The sequence below is a fragment of the Diplodia seriata genome (assembly GCF_021436955.1).
Source record: "Diplodia seriata strain FDS-637 chromosome Unknown scaffold_3, whole genome shotgun sequence".
NCBI lineage: Eukaryota > Fungi > Ascomycota > Dothideomycetes > Botryosphaeriales > Botryosphaeriaceae > Diplodia > Diplodia seriata.
Window position 1 is genome coordinate 1,951,419 of NW_027117310.1, and position 15,057 is coordinate 1,966,475.

The window sequence follows — 15,057 nt, forward strand, 5'->3', positions numbered from 1 at the left end:
TGGATGCGTACCTGGGTGGCGGGAGGTGATGGAGAAGGAGTGAGGAAGCACGGGCGCGGGATCTGAGGTCGAGGTGATTGAGGCTCCTGCTCTCGGAGCGGAGGTCGCGCGCGGCTTGGCACGCCAATCACCGGACCAGGGTGCAAGTGCGAGCGACAATCTGGCCTCCCGCGGCACCCCAGAAATACACGTCCCTGCTCGCTCGTCCTTCCAACCCGCTTCTTCCACTACCCTTCTGCTCCGAATCCAGCTTTCTCTCGCCATCTCGCCGACATGTCTGATCAGATCAAGGACCTCGCCGACGTCCCCAAGGACTTCATCAAGGACGGCACCCAGTTCATCAACAGGTAAGCTCCCTGTCGCCGCCGCCACCCCAGCTGCTCAATTGCCTATATTCGGACCTGTGTTAACATTGCGCGACGCAGATGCACCAAGCGTACGTTTCCTCTTGCCCCCGTCTGCCGTCCGTAGCACAGCTCTGCCGCCGCGTATGGCAGCCTGCTCGCCGACCTCCCGTCCATCCAACCTGTCGCCTCCGAACGTACTCTAACATTTGCTGCAGCCGACAAGCGCGAGTTTATCAAGATCTCCCAGGCCGTCGGTGTCGGTTTCGTCGTCATGGGCGCCATTGGCTACATTGTCAAGCTAGGTACGTTGCGCATCACCTTGATCTTATCCCCGACTTGCGCCAACACACGACAGTACACATCCCCGTCAACAACATCCTGGTCGGAGGCTCGTAGTCGCGATATGAGTGCTTCGTGGGGCCACGCGCCGGTCAGGCAGCTTCCAAGAGGATGTGTGCAACAGGGACGCACCGTCGAGAAGGGAGACGACGTGATACCAAATCGCCAAATTGAAAGAGCGACTTCTGTACAAATTTAATGCGCCAAAGGTGGCAACGAAAGGCGGAGTTCGGATACCATCAAAATCGAAATCATTTCCAGGCTTCAATTCCTAGCCTCTCGAAACGAATGAATCCTACCTTCGCCATCCAATGTTGCCTTGATATATGCCAACGCCGCTCATGACCGGTTTCCCTCCAGTTCGATCAAAGTCACCTCTAATATGTACAAGGAAATCCAACGACCGATGTAGCATCATTGCCGCCCAATACTGTCGTTCAATCAATCATCGTCAACCCTCCGGGTCCGCATTCTCCTCGAAAAATAGCTCACGCCTCTCCTACCGCTTTCGGTGCTTCCGTATAACTCCGGATCATGCTCCAGCTGCGCATTGACACGCTGACCCATGGCTGGATCCCCTTCGTCCTCTTCCATACCGTCGTTCCACGTGTGCACCGTGCACGTGCCGAGGGATGTTCCCCAACCATTCCAAGAAGTCGCTATATCGCACTATTAGCCACGAAAGAAGATTAAAGGTCAAGGGCCAAACACTTACCCGCAATGACAGGAGCATTGGGATGCCAGCTTGCATCACGCACGCATGTCTGCCATGTTCCACCATTGCGGCCGATGAAGTCGTACGTCTCGGCCAATAGATCAGCATCGCGAGGGCGCGAGTTCCGAGTCGCCTTGAGCACGTCCACTTTTCCGGCAAGCGTTGCGTCCAGGTTCCAGACGTACACGGACCCGTCGTAGCTTCCCGAGTAAACGTACCTCGAGTCGGTGCTCCCTGGCGGGGAAAAGTGGCAGCGGATGAGCGTCTTCAGCACCGAGTGGCCGCGGAACGTGACCAGCGACCGATCGTGCGGATGAGGGCGATAGTCGGTCTCGTCGTAAGAGTTGGTGCGGTACTCGAAGCCGGTCGTGTACTGGTTGACGTCGATCTTGTCGGCCTCGCGCGCGCTCATCATGTTGCGCAGGTCCCACAGCTTTGCCGTCTGATCCTTGCCGTTGCTAAGCACGTAGCGGCCGTCGCCCTTGCTGTCGACGTACGTCAGGCCCTCGGTGTGGCCGAGAAACACGCCCGCCTCGCGCCCGTCGCCCATGCTGCGACGGTCCCACACCTTCAACGTAGTGTCGTCGGAACCCGAGTACAGAATGTGCGGCGAGTTGGGATCGCCATAGCACACGGCATTCACATCATCATCGTGGCCAGGGATGCGCAGGATTGACTGCCGGCGCTCGATGTCGTAGACATATACAGAGCGGTCGCCGGTTCCTGCCACTATTTCGCGGCCGTCACCGGAGAAGCGGAGGGACCAGATCTGCCGGAAATTCTTAGCAAATTGATTACAGCAGCACTTGGGAAGAGAGAACATACACCAAAGTAAGGATATGAATGGAAGCCTCGCCTTCCTCGTGTCCCGGTATTGGAAAAATCCAAAAGATGCGGCTCTGAAGTATCGCCGGGATCGGTGGGAGCAAGGCAGACTATACTACGAATGGAACTGTAGGCAAGGAACTTGTTGTCCGGACTCAACGAGGCATCGGTGATGGTCCACTGGCCGTAGGGGTACTCGACAGTTTTATAATACTTCCATTTGTACGGATTCGACGTGTCGTACATGCGCACCTTGAAGTCCTGGGCACACGAGAAGAAGAAATTGCCGTCATTGGAGAACTGGCCGGAGTAACATCGCGCATCGTAATGGATTATAGTGTCGGCTTTGGAAGACGGAATGAGGCTCTTGCAGTGGTGTCAGCACAGGACGAGAAGCACGAGAAGTTGAACTGGCGGAGCGCAGTACCTGGGAGATGAGATTGCTGCTCAGCCTGTGCCGGCCGACGCAGCCCACGCCCAGCTCCCTCCGCATCAAGCGGTAAGCCAGCTTCTTCCTGCGCAGATACGGATCTTCCGGGCGGTCGTTTGCGCCAAAGGTGCCCGAGGCCATGAGCTTCCGGCCCGCCTCGCTGGGCACCTTTTCGAACGCCTTGCGACCCCTGCCCCGCCGGCGGCGGGCGCCAACGCCGCCGTAGCCCGTGTTGTCGGTCTCGCTGTCGTCATCGTCGTCGAGCGCGGCGCGGCGGCCGGAGGCGTGGTCGGCGAAGATTCGACGCAGGCCGGCGTGGCCCAGCAGCTGCATTATCTGCTCGCGCGTGACTGGCGACGGGAACGGTCAGCATTCTGTATCACCGGCGGTGATGCGTGGGGTTCGGAGTGGATTACTGTAGACGGAACGACCGTGAGGCCCGTCGAGGTCGGCGTCGTCGTCGTCTTCGATTTCGTCGTCGTCGTCCTCGTCGTCATCATCGTCGAGCTCGCCATCGTCGTCGTCGGCCGGGGCGGGTATGGTGGTGAAGCCGAGCGAAACGTTACTCAGGCTCTCCTCGGCATCTGCGGTGCTCAGTTGGTCAGCCACTCGGCAAGCATGGGCGGAGGGTGGCGGGCGACGGGGCGTGTACCATGGAAGTCGCCATCGTCGAGCTCCTCCTCCATCAGCGACTCGGCATCCTCGCCCGACTCGGCGGGCACGTAGTCCATGTCATCGTCATCGTCATCCAGCAACAGCAATCGGTCGCGGGGGCGGTCGGCGGGCTGCGGGCTGGCGCTGCTGCGAGCGCGTGGGTCGTCGCTCATTGTCGGCGGGGGCGCAGGAGGGACGGACTATCTACAGCGACAGCGAAGGGGCCGGGAGCAGTCAAGCCATGGGGACAGCGGCAACAGAGGCGTGGATTTCAAGGTGGAGGATGAGTGATGATGGCAATGCATCGCGCCAATCGGCCGGCGATAGCTGTCTTAATCCCGGGCCGCTCTCGCTCGCCCGTGTCCGAGGAATTACATAGCTATTAATCCATTATTTCATCCGGCGCCCGCCCATGGGCAGCGTGCCTGTCCCGCCGTTTGGCAGCGGGGCCGACCTCCTCGCAAGGTGCGCCGGGCAGGGACGCGGGGCGCTTCCACCGCAGGTCGCAGCTACCTATCGCCAGTCGTGCTTCCGCCCCGACCAATCATACACCCTCAATTTTCTTACACCTTTGCGCCGCCCGAATCGATGCGTCATGTTCGAATGCGGAGTTACAGCATCCGCAGAGTCCGCCCGTATAACCCCGGAGACAGCCCGCGGGGAAGCCGACGCCGCGCTGCTGCAGCGAGTTGTTCTGACACATCCAATCGATTGTCGTGTCGCGGCGCCAGCTTGGTTTCATGGAGTGGCAACACAACGAATCATCACTGTTCAGCTTCCTGCAAGTCAAATGCTCCAATTGATCTTCCGTTTTCTTCCCGACCATTGCAAAAATGCTATCACGTAAGGGAACTAGAGTATCTTCGGACCGAAACTTCACATGACGACTCGAAACCAACAAAAGACGTGGACAACAGATTGCCTATTCTACAAGCATCTCACTAGCCCTGAAACTTTCCGATCCAGCCAAGCAAAAGAACACACAAGAAGTGAATGGTAAATGACCATGGGAAAATGGTGTACAAGAGAAGAGAAGGATGTCGTTTTGTGAAGAAGCCCTCTATGCGCATCTAAGCCCCATGGGTATTGATCTAAGCGGTGGCGTTGAAGGTGGAGCCAATGTCTCCGTAGCGAATGTTGGAGTAGATGACGGTCGAATCGGGCGACTCCGACTCGACGTCGGCGGGAACACCAGTGTCGGTGCCGCAAGGGCCGCGCTTGATGCCGGGCTTGGTCGCGTCGCCGTCGACGGGGTAGGTCGAGTCGAGCCAGAGGGCGTTGGCCGCGTGGTCGTCCCAGATGCTCATGACGAGGACCATGCCGCGCTCGAAGGACTCGCCCATGCGGGCAATGCCGCCCTTGGTCTTGAAGTCGTTCTCGTCGCCGAAGAGCGTCTTCTGGGCGTCGCAGAAGTCGTCCGAGATGGAGTTGAACGTGGCCAGGGTGTCGTAGTCGGCGAACGAGTTCTCGACGACGGTGCCGTCCTGGACGTACTTGCGGCGGATCTCAACGAGGTCGCCAGTCGAAGTGTTGTCCGAGGTGACTGGTGAAGCCGTTAGTCGTGTCCATGGTTCGGAAGCATCGAGGTAAACTTACTGAACTGCGTAATGACGGTGAACTTGGCAGTGGTGTCGATGGTGCTGCCGTTGGAGCCGTAGAACGACTCGTTGCCCATGCGGTAGGGGTTGTAGTCGCAGCCATCCTTGTCGCAGACGCCGCCGTAGCGGTTGTCGCCGTCACCGCAGTCGGTGCCGTTGCAACGGACCTGGCCGACGACATCGGCGTTGCAGACGTGGGGAGTGACGGCGGTGGCCTGCGAGTTGGCCTCCCAGATATCCTTGAATCAAAAGGTCAGCACGAGCCTACAGAAACGGACACGGAAAGCTTACCATCTCGTTGCAGCAGGAGCCGTATTGGCCAGTGCCGGCGTTGACGTCGGTCTCGGACTTGGTCCAGTTGAGAATGTTGGCCTCGCCGTTGATGAACTTGACGTCGTGGGGGCACTGCGTGTCGCAGTAGCCAGTGCCGTACTTGGCGCCGGCCTTGTTGTTCTCGTACTTGGACATGCCACCATCCTCATCCATCTAAACCCGCAAGTCAGCACGCATGTCCTGGGGCAGTCTGTGGGTTGGTGAGCATACCTCGGAGAAGTACAGGGCGCCGTTCAGGCCGCAGGGGAGGTCGGAGACGTCAACGTCGAAAGTGAACTCCTGGTTCTTCAACTTGAAGAGCTCGTACGCATCCTCGGAGTCGGGAGCAAGCAGGTAAACACGGCCGCCGACGTTCTTCTGCGAGCCCTGGGTGACAAACTTCATGGAAAGAGCGTTGCCGTCAGTCGTAATGCCGTAAGTGCCCTCGTAGTCGGCACCGTCAAGAGCGCAGCCGGTGGCGCAAGCCTCCGGGGAGGAGCAGATGTCGGTGTCCCATTCCTGGCCAGTGTAGCAGTTGGTGTAGCCCTCGGTGGTGTGCAGCCAGCGCCAGTTGGCGTCAAGCACGATGGCAGTGGACTGGTCGGTGCAGCCGCCGTCGGTGGTACACTTCTGGGTGGTCAGACTCGGGTGAGTCTCAGCATTCTGGGTGCCGACCTGCTGGGCACGGGAAGCTGCGAGGAGCAAAGAGAGCGAAGAAAGAACGGAAGTCTGATGCATGATGGGCTAATGAGCGAGTGTTGTCCGGCAACTGGAGAGCAAAGATGTCGGGGGCGTCTCACGCCGTCTTATACTTTCGCGGGCTCACACATCGGCACGTTTATTTCCCCTTTTGTCAAAGGACATTGGGGCTGAAGGGTGGTTTCTGGGTACTTCATGCATGCACGACATACACGCCAGCGGCTTTTCCGGCGTTTCCTTTTCGGCGAGTGGATCTCACAGTGGCAAATGGGCGATGGCAGTCGGGGTTGCGGTCCGGAAGAATAGACCCAGTCCTGTGATTTCCGGGGCATAGTCCCTGAGGCTCATGGCGGCACCATGTCAGGTACGATTTGTGCGCTCGACTGACGTAGAACCACGAGTGGTCCAATGGCACCTGACCTCACGGCCCTTTTCGGCTTAGGGCGTTTGCTGTCCGGATCCGGGGGCCGTTGTTCCAGCGGTGTCCGTTTCATGAGCCAAGCGAGGTGGAGAATCTGGGGAACACGCCACCATGCCGCGGGCAACAGCACAGCGGCAAGCCCCAGATCGTCTGCTTGGCACAGGGGCGCCGATTGTAGAGCATCAGCCTTGAGTTAAGTGCAGGCAATCTATCTGAGATCTACAAGGACGGCCCCGGCGCTAGTGCTACGAGGTAGAGGCGGCAAAAGTAGGTGCAGTTGACTCGCTCCGGTCCGCATTCGGAAAAGGAGCTGTATACCAGGCGAGCGGTCGACGACGCTGCTGGCTAGGCAAGCGCCGCTGTGCCATCAATCGTATGCAGGTACGTTCTCATGCGTTTCCGCTCGTTTCCTTCCGGCGACTCTGGAAAACATCTGAGACCTTTGGTGTTCGCGGCACCCGATTTCGCCGTGTTCGAGATTGAAGGGACATGGCCGCTTGACTCTTGTATTTGTCCGTCAGGGGCGCCCCGAGCTCTGCGAAACAAGGAGGCTGGATGTAGAGGAGAGGTTGCGGGCGTGGCTTGGATGGGGCCGGCTAAGCTCGAGTCATCAAACACCCGGCCTCGGCGGCAACGCTTCACAAAGCTTACTGAAGCCCCTTCATCATCCGGCACATCCGCCACAAAAAGCCCAACACAGCATAAAAGAGACAGTGCTCTACTGCCTTCCCGGCGGAGGCACCGGCCATGATCCGGAAGTCTTGTTAAATGTCAAACAGCGAACTTACGACTGTCTATTTCATCTATTTTTTCCTGTGTACTCTCCGTAGTCGGCGTGCACTGCTACCCTCCCCGTGCACAAAATGTGCTCCTCGGCTGAAAGGTCACTGCGCTCAACGACAAAAGGCATGCTCACCGACTGACTGGCAATCGACGAAAGGGCAAAAGTTGTTGACGAGGGTGGGGCTCCGGCCAAAAGATGCTGTTAGTTAGAGCATATAGTGGTTAGGTAGTAAGCATACATAGACATGTATAGATCATGTATCAAAAATAATTATCCAGACAGAAGCTTTCGCTAAACGTTGGGGATACAGCTGTGTCGGCGCCAAGACACGGGCCGGGTTAAGCTTGGCGGTCCGAGCCGTGATAAAAATCTGCATCCGAGGCCCAAACCATCATCTGCCTCAGCATCCCTAGCTGACTGGCAACTGACAGGCCAGCAAAAAGATGTTGACGAGGGTGGGACTCGAACCCACGAGGATTGCTCCACTAGTAAATCCTTTTCTGGTATCTCTGCGAAGGAGAATACCTGAAACTAGCGCCATAACCACTCGGCCACCTCGCCGGAAAGACAGATTACACTGTCTTTGTTGACTAATCTCGGGCAGCAAATATTATACATCCAAGATGCATGACCGCGAGAAAGAATGCAAGATGGGTCGACTGTGTAGTCGACGAGGTTTGGCACTTCCTAGATTCGAGTAGGTCTGGAGTACGTCCGGGAGGTACTTCTATCTGGACAGACTTCGCGTGAGTGGACGGCTACTATGGCTGTTAGCTATCGGTGTTTTGAAGTACAGATACCATTGAATAGGGGCCATCGACGCAAAGGCGACGAGAAAATATTGAAGAATCGCCCTGAGACGAGGAAGGAGTATGTATATAGAAGAATTAGCATGTCTCTACATAATATCATGCTGTAGATAGACGCTCGGCGGTTGCTTATAACCTACTGTCATCGTGGTGGTTTATAAACACCTCAGCGTGGGCAGTTAGTTACGCCCGCCATTGGCTTCCTCGTATTCGCTAGGTTAATTGACACGCAAATCGGAGATCGGGATGATATTCCCCGGGAAAAGTTAAAATCTGGGTAAGGGGTGTCAGATTCGTAAGTGCCATAAGATTAGCGACAAGGGTGGAATCTGGGGCGGGGATGCCCGCGCGGGGCTCTCAATCATTTATTAGTGTTGAATAAAGTACGGCATCTATCCATTTTCGTTATTAACAGCTGCGTGCCTTCTTTGGAGTCACATCGGATCCAATTGTATTTTATGTTTTCTTTTGTGTACCGAAAATCAAGTGCTCCTGTATCTCGCGTTGCAATGGGATATTCTGATACACTACCATACGTCTTCATCACTTCAAACATGGGCCAAGGAAAGAAACACCTTCACAAATGAGACAGGTCTTTCTTGATATGAGTTACGTTACCTCGCATACCCTATCAGTACAGCCTTGCCGATGCACTAAGCTTACTACAGTGCTGCGCTGTTCGAATGCTATCCGGTTTTTCTCTAGACCGTTCATGGGAGCGGCTTCCCCGCACTAAGCCACCGTGGCACAACCTCCCGTCACAATTGCTTTGCCCCAAATACTATGAGCAAGGCTACCGCCAAGATCGTTCGTTCTAGGCAGAAGTCATGCATGCATTCGTAAGCGGCAGCACTGCGTCCAATCCCAAAGAAGTCCCCTGTGCATTTCTCGTTCAAGTGGTTGTCAACCAGGCTGCACAGTCTAGGTCGCAGGCTGCCATCGTGGCACTAATGAACACGAAGAGCGCACAAGATTGCGTAATAAAGCGGGGAAGCGGCAGCTCTAAGATAACGAGGGGCTTACTTATTGAATGAAGGACTGCTCCATGATGGCCGAGGCAGTGAACTCCCATCCATCATATTCCTTACTTATCCCTGCCCCCAATCATCACCATTCTTGAAGTAATTCACGCCTCGACTCCGTCAAGTGCCGTGAAGCGAAAGGAAAAGATGGCAGAGGCTACTCCTACCAGCGTCAACCATCCTTCGCCGCGTGCTTGTAAAGTCCTAGGCCGAGGCCGACCACAGTCGTCGTACGTATAGATCTGATAACGTAATAAATGCAGCTCAGTCGCTGATGTCCAATTGAAAATAAGACCGTACGCCAGTGAGCCAGTATGGCTAACGTTCGGCTGCTCGATGAAACTTCACCTCCTCCCACGAGCTTTGCTCCCTCCGTCGACCTTCATCCACCGCCCCGATCTCGACTGTCTGATCCCCGGGCAGCCCACAATCCCTCTGGTATCCATGAAGGATGTCGACGCTGACGTCGCTCATACTTTTGTGCATTACCTCCACACGGGGGCATACCAGACGCTCAACTCACCCGCTCTCGACGGCGGACCGCCCATCCACCCGGCCGAGGCCAGCGGCCGAGAACACCGCCGTGCCTTGCTCTCTTATGTCGCCGCAACGAACCACGAGTTGGTCGGGCTGCGTAAGCTTGCACGTGAGCGGGCGGAGGCCATTTGTCAGATGCTGGCCCCGTGGACCGTGTTACAAGATGTGGAGGTTGCGTACCAAAACCTGCAAGAGCGGGACGCCTGGCTGGACAGCCACGTGAAGAGGTTTTTCCGGAAATGCACGGCCGTCTCAAGGGAGGGGACGGGCAGAGAGTTGACCAGGGGGCTGAAGAACATCTTCACTTGCTCATTGCTTGACGCTGCCATTGACGTTTTGGGAGACGTCGTCGTGCAAAGGGACGGGGATGCTTTGGAGATGCCAACGGCGCCGGACATGGTGAGTGACGAGAACGAGAGCGAGGGGTCCAGTTCGGAGTTGAGTTTCGATGCCGAGGTCATTGAGTTGGACCAAGAGCTGGAAAAGCATGGAGACGAGCCTCAGTCTCCGGATGCGGTGACGGCATCAATTCCAGACTCAGAACTAGCAACCGTGCTGGAGATGCCGCATGGTCCCCCTTCACACCCTCCTAAGCCTCGACATCATCCCGGTAGAGAAGCTCGCGCAGTGAACCCGGAGCATGAATGGATCAACCTTCCGCCACCACCGCCCCTTGCACCGATCTTTCTGGAGGAACAGGGAAGAAAGGCTGAGAGCTCTTCGGAGCGGACAGTCACGCCGCTTCCTGGGTCCATCATGGAGGCAGCTTCTCGACAGCAGAGTCAGCCGGTATTCCAGATACCAATGCTGCCTCCCGGCATCCCACCGCCCCCGTCCGAGAAGACCAAGTACAAGAAGAAGAAGAAAGCAACCAAGCGCGGCCGAGTAGTTGCCGGCAGCCCACCGCCGCCGCTGCCGCTGCCCACCGACGGCTGGTTCCCCGCTCCGCCAGGCCCTCAGCTTTCCCACCCCGAACCGCCCTTCCTCAACCCGTTCCCGAAAGCGCGACGAGGACCACCTTTCCCCGACCATCTCCCCCCTCCGCCTCCCCCTCCTCCGCCTCCCGGAACAGCCGGACCGTTATGCTCCATGCCCCCGCCACCTCCCCCACCGGGCGCGCCGCAGGTGCAGATTATGACCACAGCCCCAACCCTGCCCCCGACGCCGCCCTCACCACCGCCGATGAAAACGCGGCGGCACCGGTCAGGGCCTCCCCCACCACCAATGCCGCCATTGCCGCCGATGCTGACGATACCGCCGCCGCCGCCGCCGCCGCCCATCCCGATGCCGCCGCTAATGCCGATGCGATTGTCAATGCCGCCGCCGCCGATTGACCTGCCGTACAGCCCCACCGCTTCCTCCGCCGCATCGTCGTCGGCGAGCGAGGGGGGCAGCGACGTGGACTACGTCGGCCGCGGTCGTCGTCGCGGAGGCGGCGCGACGTGCGCGCTGATGTCGGCACATCTGGCGGGGAAGGGGTGGCGGCGGTGCGACCAGTGCAAGGCGCTGGTGATGCTGGCGACGCAAGTGGCCCGGGCCCAACAGGATGGGCTGGAGGAAGACGAGGATTGCGAAGGGGGGAGTGGGAGCGGGAGTGGGAGCGATGATGAGGAGGACGTGGGCCACGAGCTGGGTGAATCCAGGGTGAGCGGGGGGCCGTGAGCGGCGCTGTGCGTGGGGAGGGGAGAAGGAAAACGTGGGTTTTGTTGCGTTTGAACCTTCCTTGCGAGTTTTCCTTGGTTTCTCTCTCTCTCTCTCTCCCTTCTCATCGTGACTGATGAGAGAGACCTTACGGCCGCTGTGAAATTTTGCGCTTGCACGTTGACATGAAGGAAATAAAAATCGAAAGCAAAAAAACTGGAAGGCCATTTTGCTTCATCCGGTAGTCTCGTCCTCAAAATTGCCATCTCGGTGTATGTCATACGTGCTCTTTTCCAAGTTAGTTAGTAATAGTTCACATATGCTTCATAATCCGGATAGGGCTCGCGAAGACTAACACACCTTTTCGCCCTTTGCTTCTTCCACTCCTCGCAAGGGGAGAGCAGACCACAGACCTTATTACAGAAGCGGGAGTGATTTCTGTTAAGTGAATACATAAGTCGAGAATCACAGGGTTTCGAGCACCCCGAACGATTGGAAAAATAGAGTCCCACCTGGTAAAACCAAAGCCCAGAGCGCCCATATTGCGCCCCCACCGAACGTGCATAATTTTCCATGCCAGAGATGCGTGTCAACGACAATTCCCAGATAAATCCTATCCTATCCATGTACCACCCGTAACCTTGCCGGCCCTCGCAAACCTTTCCCTCAGCCCTTCCATCTTCAGTCTCCTAACTCTCTCTTGCAAGTTGTTATACTCGGTCTCCCATTCTCCTGGGCCGCTCGCGTCTTGCTTACCGCCCCACAATGTCCACCCCGAGCTCTTCGTCTCCCTCTTTTCCTTCTCTTCGCGGGCCATCACACCTGCCATCTTCTCCAGATTTCCCAACGCTACCTCTAAGCATTGTGCACACCTCTCCTTCTCTCCCGCGTCGAGGTTACTGTCCGGGGAAACCCCGGCTTCTGCGTCGGCGATTGCATCCCGCGTCCAGGAAAGCCCCTTATCGCGCGACGATGGGCTGGTTGCAAAGAGGATTTCACCAATGTACGTCTTCAAGCCGGCGTCGTCGCATATGGTTCCAGGCGTACGTGAGAGAGGTTCGTCGCCAGTCGGGGGTGGTGGAGGGTAGGACGGCGGCATGATGAGCGAGCGTAGGGTACCAAATATTCCTGAGTTGGCGGGACTGGGAGAAGAAGCTCTGCCATGAGACAGAGGTGCGTTATTCCGAGCGCGCAATACAGACAAAAAGATGGGGAGGGCCTTGTTGACCTCCTGCTGGCGGGCATAGTGGGTAGCGAGAGCAGTGGCGGAGCGGGTGATGTTTGGGGAGACAGCAGCAGCACCCGGACCATCCCGAATGACGCCAGTAGTAGTATCAATCACGTCCGAAGCGTCTGGGATCGCAGCGGTGGCAATATCAAATGACCACTTGTACATCTCGGCGGCGCTCGAAGGCAGATTATGCGTGTCGAGCCACTCGGCGTAGGCAAGGGCAGCATCAAGCCTCTGAGCCGTCGAAAAGCCCTTTGTGGTTATGACCTTCATGTAGAAAGTCTCCGGCCCCTCGAAGGCAGGTACGCAGTTTTCCTCCAACGGGGCCTCGTGCGCATACGGCGGGCAGGGCCGGGGTTTCGGATTCGAGGGTCCGATGACTACTTCCGGCGGGAAGCAAATGCGGCGTGTGGTGTCTTTGACCCAGCCTTCCAGATGCTCGGCGGCCTTCGCGCAGCCCATCAAGACTTCATGATAGCCGCGTCGCCACGCCTCGCTTTTGGCAGACACATCTACACCGGCCTTTCCTACACCTGGGACCAACAGCCCACCTTCATCCTGTTCTTTGATTCCAGCTCCATCAATGTTGGGATCCTCCAGGCGCTCCAGCACGCCCTCGTACATGCTCCCAGTGCTCGCCCAGTCCGTCAATCCCGAAGGCCAAAATGCCGGATCCTCCTGGGCACGGGCGCTGCGATAGTTCATTCGGCTGATGACGCTCCATTCGGGCGGGCTCGGTGTCCGGCGCTCGAGAATCTCATTCTGCACACCAAACGCGGCGATGAACAGAAGACCGACGGACGTCCATAAAAAGACGGTCCACTTCCCCGCCAGCCACACTTGTTCCTTGATGTACTTCTTCCTTTCAGTCGTCAGGAAGCGTGCAATCTGCCATTGGCCGATGGGCTGGCGGCGGCGCAGCGATGCATTGGCGACGGACGAGGGATGTAAGAACGGCAACTGCGGGCGCGGCCCCACCGAGCGCGCGAGAATGAGGAGCTGCGAATTGTGTGTGAAGGGGCGCGGGCTCGGCGATTGGAGCGAAAAGCTGGGTGGACGCAGAGGTCGGCGAAGCTGGGGTATCTTGCGGAGTGCGAGGCGAGAGGCCTGCATTGCTGTGGACCGAAGCTCAATGGCGTAAGGAAGCAGGGGAGAGGCGTCGGGTGGTGATGGCCAAGCTCGAGTTTGCGGAGACGCCTCGGCCGAGCGGTGAGATGGATTCTGCCGGCCCAAATCCACACCGCTCTGGAAATTTCCCAGCCATTATGCGCCCGCCTGTCGCAATCTTTTCCCTCAACTTCCAAAACTCCTCCAGTCGCAATCATGTCAAAATCCGAGAAGAGCAGCAAGAAGGCCTCGTCGGGTAAATCCAAGAAGGAGAAGCCTGAGGGGGTCGTCCCCGCGTCGGACGATACGGTTGCGGACACGACTGTTGACGTTGCCAACGACGCCCAGAAGCGCTGGAAGGAGGAGAGGAAAGAGAAGAAGGCGAAGAAGAAGAAGGAAAAAGAGGAAAGGAAAGAGAAGTCTGCAAAGGACAAGAAAGAAAAGAAGGAGAAGAAGGAGAACAAGTACAAGAAGAGTAAGGAGGAGAGACTCGAGAAGAAGGCGAGGAGGGAGCAGCAGGCCAAGGTGGACGCAGCCGAAGACCAGCCCCCCAACGAAGACTCGAACGATGCGCCCACAAGTGCGCCCAAGCCCATCGAGACCGTCGACGAACCCAAGCCCGAGAAGTCGAAGAAGAGGAAGCACGAAGAGACATCAGACGAGCCTGTCAACGGCGATGTGCAGCAAGCGACAAAGGAACATTCAACCAAGGAGAAAAAGCAGAAGAAAGCAAAGACCTCTAGCGCACCCGCCGAGTCGGACTCCCAGTCGGTCCCCGAAGGCGACGACAAGTCCGCGACCCGCTTCATCGTCTTCATCGGCAACCTGCCATACACCGCCACGAAAGACTCCGTCGCCAAACATTTCGCCAAGCTGCCGCCTACCTCCATCCGCGCTCCTATGACCAATGACAACAAGAAGAGCAAAGGATTCGCTTTCCTCGAATTCGACCGCTACGACTACATGAAGTCGTGCCTCAAGCTGTACCATCACTCCAGCTTCGACGACGGCAAGAGCGCCGCGAGGAAGATCAATGTTGAACTGACGTGAGTAATAATGCGCTTCTGCAGCGGACTCAATGAGAGGGCATTTTTCCTGACAAAATGTGTTCCAGTGCTGGTGGCGGCGGTGCCAAATCCGAAGCCCGCAAAGAGAAGTTGAAGCACAAGAACGAGAGGCTCAACGAGCAGCGCAAACGACGCGCTGAAGCGGAGGCCAAGGAAAAGACGAGGGCAGACAAGAAGGCTAAGCATGGACCGGGCAAGGGTGCCAATGCTCAGCCAGTGGGCGACCAGGGCCCACCGCAGTACGATGGTGCCGCTGATGAGGCTTCCGCTGATAATGGCGGCATTCATCCCGCGCGCCTGGCTATGATGCGGAGATAAGAGGCAAGTTCGAGGATCACCAGATCCGGTGGACGAAGCTGGATATAGAGCCATGGTGAGGCTGTATCTCAGTGGCGTATTTGCGTTGTTGGCAATTAAGCTCGAATGTTTTCGTCAAGGCTGTGTGGTTACAAACACTCACTTGAGATACCCCGAGCTTCACAACTGTGTTTGAAAATTTTCTTTTCTCTCAAAAGCTAT

At 57.3% G+C, this 15,057-nt stretch overlaps 5 protein-coding genes and 1 non-coding gene across 6 annotated transcripts; 2 read left to right on the forward strand and 4 right to left on the reverse strand.

Moving 5' to 3' along the window:
• Positions 1-273: 273 nt before the first annotated feature.
• On the forward strand, positions 274-743 carry SLS55_003306 (uncharacterized protein; the record flags this gene model as incomplete). Its single annotated transcript, XM_066774784.1, has 4 exons — positions 274-347; positions 426-436; positions 563-649; positions 703-743. The coding sequence occupies 4 exons, from the start codon at positions 274-276 to the stop codon at positions 741-743; spliced, it is 213 nt and encodes a 70-aa protein (XP_066634903.1).
• Positions 744-1,375: 632 nt separating this feature from the next.
• Positions 1,376-3,483, reverse strand: SLS55_003307 (uncharacterized protein; the record flags this gene model as incomplete). The annotated part of the gene is made up of 5 exons (XM_066774785.1): positions 1,376-2,170; positions 2,227-2,592; positions 2,654-3,006; positions 3,073-3,240; positions 3,309-3,483. The coding sequence occupies 5 exons, from the start codon at positions 3,481-3,483 to the stop codon at positions 1,376-1,378; spliced, it is 1,857 nt and encodes a 618-aa protein (XP_066634904.1).
• Positions 3,484-4,401: 918 nt separating this feature from the next.
• On the reverse strand, positions 4,402-5,958 carry SLS55_003308 (uncharacterized protein; the record flags this gene model as incomplete). Its single annotated transcript, XM_066774786.1, has 4 exons — positions 4,402-4,853; positions 4,907-5,147; positions 5,200-5,394; positions 5,452-5,958. 4 exons carry the CDS (start codon positions 5,956-5,958, stop codon positions 4,402-4,404), a joined length of 1,395 nt encoding a protein of 464 aa, XP_066634905.1.
• A 1,613-nt stretch (positions 5,959-7,571) lies between these two features.
• SLS55_003309 lies at positions 7,572-7,685 on the reverse strand. Its single transcript has one exon. It is a non-coding gene; the product is annotated as a tRNA-Leu (tRNA).
• Positions 7,686-11,746: 4,061 nt separating this feature from the next.
• SLS55_003310 (uncharacterized protein) lies at positions 11,747-13,172 on the reverse strand (the record flags this gene model as incomplete). Its single annotated transcript, XM_066774787.1, has 2 exons — positions 11,747-13,126; positions 13,167-13,172. 2 exons carry the CDS (start codon positions 13,170-13,172, stop codon positions 11,747-11,749), a joined length of 1,386 nt encoding a protein of 461 aa, XP_066634906.1.
• A 515-nt stretch (positions 13,173-13,687) lies between these two features.
• SLS55_003311 (uncharacterized protein) lies at positions 13,688-14,856 on the forward strand (the record flags this gene model as incomplete). The annotated part of the gene is made up of 2 exons (XM_066774788.1): positions 13,688-14,517; positions 14,586-14,856. The coding sequence occupies 2 exons, from the start codon at positions 13,688-13,690 to the stop codon at positions 14,854-14,856; spliced, it is 1,101 nt and encodes a 366-aa protein (XP_066634907.1).
• Positions 14,857-15,057: the final 201 nt, after the last annotated feature.